Source organism: Anser anser, assembly GCF_964211835.1.
Source record: "Anser anser genome assembly, chromosome: 4".
Classification (NCBI taxonomy): domain Eukaryota; kingdom Metazoa; phylum Chordata; class Aves; order Anseriformes; family Anatidae; genus Anser; species Anser anser.
The window spans coordinates 52,306,233-52,312,232 of record NC_139724.1 but is presented as its reverse complement, the minus strand read 5'-3'; the positions used below and the strand labels follow the sequence as shown (position 1 = coordinate 52,312,232).

General features: G+C 33.2%; 1 protein-coding gene across 4 annotated transcripts in view; it reads right to left on the bottom strand.

Annotated features, from left to right (window-relative positions):
• Positions 1 to 2,816: 2,816 nt before the first annotated feature.
• GABRA2 (gamma-aminobutyric acid type A receptor subunit alpha2) overlaps positions 2,817 to 6,000 on the bottom strand; it is a 58,128-nt gene continuing 54,944 nt past the window's right edge. For all 4 annotated transcript variants that reach the window (XM_083833219.1, XM_083833222.1, XM_083833220.1 and 1 more), the window contains exons 9-10: positions 5,150 to 5,352; positions 2,817 to 4,673 (exon numbers count right to left, since the gene is read on the bottom strand). In XM_083833219.1, coding sequence (XP_083689345.1) covers positions 4,365 to 4,673; positions 5,150 to 5,352 — 512 coding nt within the window. In that variant the 3' untranslated portion in view covers positions 2,817 to 4,364. The remainder of the gene's footprint in view (positions 4,674 to 5,149; positions 5,353 to 6,000) is intronic.

The following is a 6,000-nucleotide window of genomic DNA, read 5'->3' as shown; positions in this document are numbered from 1 at the left end:
CAGAATTAAACATTCTGATTGGTAGGGAGTTTGGGTTATCTACAGAAATGAAGCAGGAGAAGTTCGCCTTGACTAGGAAAAAACCTGGAAAAAAAAATTCTGCTCTATTCCTGAAGTTTCTTTCCTCCTTCTGCCTTAGATGGCAGAAATGACAAAAAGCATACAACATTTTGCATGGTTTTCATAAAGCTGTCAGCAGAAGCTTCTCACTTTCAAAGGCACAAATCATTTCCCTCAAATTCAGTGCAATTATACAAGAAGTATTCCAATTTCACACGCTCTAAAAGTTACTTTACCACAACTCCCATAATGAAAGCTCAGAACTGAACCCAAAACAAAAATACACATTACCTCCTTCAATGGCTTCTTCATCAATAATTTTGCAATTCACAGGCACAGTTACACAGCCATTTTATTCTCTTTACCCCTTTCCTCCCCAATATATTCATAAGGTCATTTAGTAATATTCCTGTTTGGTGTCTAATGAAGCTCTTTCCTGCTCTCCTGTAACAATACAGGCAGCCTACCCCCTTAATTTAGCATAACTATAGTAGTATGAGTAGTGTCCCAAGCTAAAGCTCCTATCTACCATAATTTTTAAGATGCTCAGTAATGCAGCAGTTATTATTTGATTTACCCACATACAGAAAGTGAAGTTAATTTCCTTGCCTGCAACATAATCGAAAATTTTGGAAACCCGTTTTAAAAGCAGTATCTTAAGAAGTCTCCAGCAGACAACCCTGGCTGATAAACCCTGCTGATTTCTATATTCTTCCCATGCTGATTTATAAATTACTGTTAAATTACTGACCACATGCATCCAGAATTACGTCCCAGTACTACATTGGAAACCTATTCCATCAACTTTGTTCTGAATTACGATAACTTCAATCCATGTTTACTACAGTGTTGTATCATTGCATTTATTCTATTTTTTTCTTAAGTCACATAGAATATGACATGACACCCTGCAAGAATATAAAAAAATAAATTAATTATTATGTCAACCAAAAATTTCACAGGTAGATTCCATGTGCAAATCCCTAATAGTGAGATAACTTGTATTTGTTCGTTCATGCTCTATCTTTGTTTTAAGTGTTTAATATCAGCAAGTCCTACACAAAATAAAAGAAATTTTTGTTTGGCACATACATTTCTGAGACAAGCATTAAAATCCCAGACAGAGTAACCATACTGCTAAATGGAAAGAAGGCCTAACTATAGTATTTTAGTGTTCCTTGCATGATGCTTGTGTTCACTTTAATGTTTACATTCAAATTCACTTATCCAGTTGTTAGTCTTAAAAATTTGCAATTTATGTGTAGCCAGTTTACTTATTTTAGATATTTTGGTAGTGAATAATAAAGCAGACTCCTAATTCCCACAGGAGTTTGCTTTCATGCAGACCAACTGAACTAAATTTAAAAGTAAACCTTTTCTGTAGTGTGTACACTCTAAAACCTTGTTGATGCCCACAGGAACTGAATGGAGATACTTAATATGATTAACTTTTACAGAGTGAATTTATAGTAATAAATAATAGTATAATAGGCATAATAGTATGCTTATTTTTCTATATTAGTGTGTGAAAAATATATCTTTAGCGTGTGATAAGCACCCATTCTTTTGCTCGATTGTCTCTATGCATAACACAAGCATAGAGAAAATGGTCAGTGAACAAAAAAATAATTGTACCCAATAAAAGTAGTAGCAGCAGAGCTGACTCACATGAAACAGCATCAGGTTTCTTGTGCAAACTGAAGATACGCTTTCTGCATGCAGTTGAAAATTACACAGATGTTATCTACCAGAGAAAAGAAGAGTACTTGCTGGAGAAGAAGACTTGTACAGTTATAAAACATTCAGGGTACCCATTCTTAGATAAGGATGTAAAATCTTTCCTCATTGTTATCCAACATGCCTCCAAGAACACTCATATTTGTAGTGGGGAGAGTTCTGACTACACAGTGTCATCTGTGGAGTAATGCACATTATTTAAATACTGTGAAGTGTTGGGAGTATCTGCTATGTGGCCAAGGGTGAAACACAAACCTCTCTTTCTCATCCCCGAGTTCTATGTGGTTCAGAGTCCCTAAATCTTGCTGATGTGAACTGAAGGTAAGAACTCTCACTAGGTCACAGACCTCAGCTACAGAAAACATAATCAAGCTACTTAAGTCCAAGAGCAGTTAAGCATGGGCCTCCATTAAACTATACAGTCAGAGCCCTTTGCCAAAAACAGAGTTAAATGTGAAGGGACTTTTCTACAGTTCTAATATTTACAATTATTTGTACATATGTACATATTTATATATTTATTCATACCTGGACAATGTGACATTAAAGGGAAAATTTAGAATTTACAAATGAAACATTTTAAAAATGTATAATTATACCATGAAAAGAACCTTTTTTTTTTTTTTTATTGCTTGCCTTCCAGCCTTATGCTCATAATCACACTATTGCACACATCTCCATATTACATGGAAGATCTACATTTATATATAAATATATATGAAAATAAGGATATTTTTATTTTAATGTTCTAAGTAAAGTGCTCATTTTTTAACTACTGTTGATGAGAAAGGTTTAATCTGAGAGTTTAATTAGAGGGACTTAAAGGGATACACACCTTGTCCATGCTTCTCCCTTTATTTTGCTGACTTATTTTGTTGATGTCAACTCTGTCTTAACTATTAATTCTGTTCTTAAAATGCATTTGTGACCTTGGCATCTATACTGTCACACAAAGTACAAAACAGAATCACATTAAAAGCAAAGAAAATGCAAGAAAATAAAACAGCAAATGAAAGCAGTTTCTCTTTGTTGATTTTAGCACATTTCCATGTCTTAAGATACTCTTTTATTTGATTTTAGAAATATTTGTACAACTCTGTTAAACTCTGAACATACCTATTTTATGCACTATACTCAAATACTGTACAAAACTGCAATAAATGACACTATACGACTACATATGTCTCTACTAGAAGACATCATCATAAAGGTGTATCTTTTTTTAAAGGTCAACTAATAACTGCTAATGTATGTGTGAATCAAAATATTTTTGATTGGCCACATATACTAAAATCTAAATACAGTACACAGTTATTACTTATGTCATCATTTACCAGGCCTTTAGGGGCATAAAGAATGTTTGCAAAGGCTTAGAAGAAAAAAAAAATACTGATCAGTATTAAATGTTCATATAAAATTGCAAATGGCAGCTCCAATTTTATCATAATCGTATATATGAAATACAATTGATACCTACTGATGATGCATGACCTTTTATTAAAAAAATAACATTCAAATCTTAGCAAAACCATTTCTAGTATACAAAGTTGTTGGAAATTTATGTCAGCGAAATGTAAAGTTGCAATTTACAAAAGCAGCAGTAAATTTTATTCATATGGACAATTTCCTGAACTTAAATCATGAATTCTTGTTTCCTTTGAAAAATATGCTTTCTGGGACAAATACAGGTAAATCTTTCAATGGCAGGTTTTAGCATATCACTAAGCAAGGAAAAGAGTATATTATATTACTGATAAACTTAATCCCCAAAAATTTGAGTGCTTTTATGAACCTGACAATAATGTAATTACGAACAAAGTCAAGAAGCAGAAAAATCCAACTTTGCTGAACCAGACAAACTGGTTTAGCAACATCACATAAAGAAAACAGTGAAAAGAATATAAGTGGAAGTTGCCTGATATTAGAAATTTGATTAACACCTACTTTTCCCTGAAATCAATTGGAATAGTTTATTAACAACTTCAAACAGGACAGAAGTAAGAAACTTGTGGCTTTTGCCATATAGTAGCCTTTACTACCTCTTCAGCCTAACTAGTATCCAGAATGATTGTGAACAATAGAACTGTATGACCTCCGTACTCTTATGTACATGGGTACCGCTATTGTATGAAACAATTACACCCTTTTTAAAAAAATCACTTTTTTAAATGACAGTTTCTTTCATTAAAGTAGAATTAGTTACTTTATAGAAAAATATCTTAACTTTAAATTAAAAAAATACTGTTCCTAAATAATTAAGTAGGATCATATCTTCTGTATCTTCTATCACTGTATGGAGAGAATATAATTCTGTATATTTGAATCCTAGTTTAACAGAACTCCCCTGGGTATAACTTTTAAAGAGCTGGCTATATTTGCCATGGGTGGTATCTGTTTACAGACCCATGAATTAACACTGTGTCCCTCCTTTGGAGATACACAGATAAGACATCTATATACACTCTGTACATAATGGTTCACAGATTAGCAGTTATTAGTCGTACTGTACATAGCGAACAACCTATCTGATTAGAATGATGTTTTAAGTCCTCAGTGCAATTCAGCTTTTAGGTTGATGGCGCAAAGCCAAGTAAGACAGGCTCCCTGTTTAAATATGTAGCCCAATACACTAAATTAAAAGTACCAAATAAGACAGGAAATACTATTCTAGACATTCTGTCAATTTTGCTAACACTGTTGAATGTCTTCTTCGCTTCCTGTGGCTTCGCTTCTGGTTTTGCCTTGTTGGGTTCTGCCGTTGTAGCACTCTTGGAGATGGTCGGTAGCACTGAGTCCTTGGTAATATTTGGAGCATAGTTGGCAACAGCCACTGCATAGGCATTGTTTTTCTTAATAACAGATGCTTTTTCTTTTTTCTATTGGAAACAGCATGAAGTTAAGTATTTAATGCATATTTGTTGTATCAGACTTAATAAAACAACATTTCAAATGTAAAATAAACAAGTGAGTATGTTGAAATAAGTGCCAGGAATACCATAATGATCAATTCAAATATGAAGAAACATGCTTGCAGTTTATCCAAAAATAAAGTATAGGTAACATAAGAATGCTCTAAAAACATGGACACTGTCTATCAAAAGCCCTGCTGAAGTTATATGATTAAAGGTCTGTTACTGTGTTTGTAAGAATAACTGGAAAAGTATCAGTCTTGCTCTGTTTTGTTTCTAACTCCTTACAACAGAATTACAAGATCTTTAAAGTGTTCTCAGTTAAGAGGACTAGCAGGATCTTCTTCTGATTTAAAACATCATCTATTTTTTAGTAATTGCCAATTTCATCAAAACAGTTTATTATAGCTGATTGGAAATCAGACTGTTTCCTTAGGACTTACCTTATCATTCACTACACTTTTTCCATCCCAGGCCCATCCTCGTTTTGTGAAATAATTTACAGTTGCAAATTCAATTAATGCAGAGAATACAAATGCATAACAAACAGCGATAAACCAATCCATAGCTGTTGCATACGCTACTTTGGGGAGTGAATTTCGAGCACTGATGCTCAGTGTTGTCATTGTCAACACAGTTGTTACTCCTGTAGGTGGATAAAAAAAAAAAACAGAACATCAACAATTTTACTTGGATTTTGAATGTTAACAACATGCAAAGCAGAAATTATGATGGTATGTTTTTGAAACAAAATGGAAAATATTGCCTGTCTAATGTGGTGACTTATTAAAGGCTGCATCTGGAGTTTCCTCTAAAGTAATTTAGTTCAACTTCGCTGTCTAAAAGTCACTTTTTTATTCATCTGAAAATTTTATTTACAGAACTTTTTATTTACACATAAACACTCTTTTACTCTTTTATTTATTTATTTATTTATTGGCTATCAGGATATGTAAGGGACAAAATTAACAATTCTTTAATGAAATGTTGTCTTTCCACTACATCCTAACCATACAGGTATAGATTCTTACTTAAGAAAGGTTGAAGACAGCTGCCTACCACACATCTTTGGTGGCTGGCTTCTGGCTTCATTGCAGTGGCTACAGGTCTGACATTTTTCCTGACAGTATCACACAACTTGACCATTTTTTATTAAAAATAATGACTTCTTCTTTTTTTCTGCCAGTAGCTTTCTCACTAACCATCCAGCAACCTACTTGAAAATGTAAACAGGTTTACTTTTCATTCAGCTAACATGGATTTTTTTCTAGATTATTATATTGATTTGAAATGG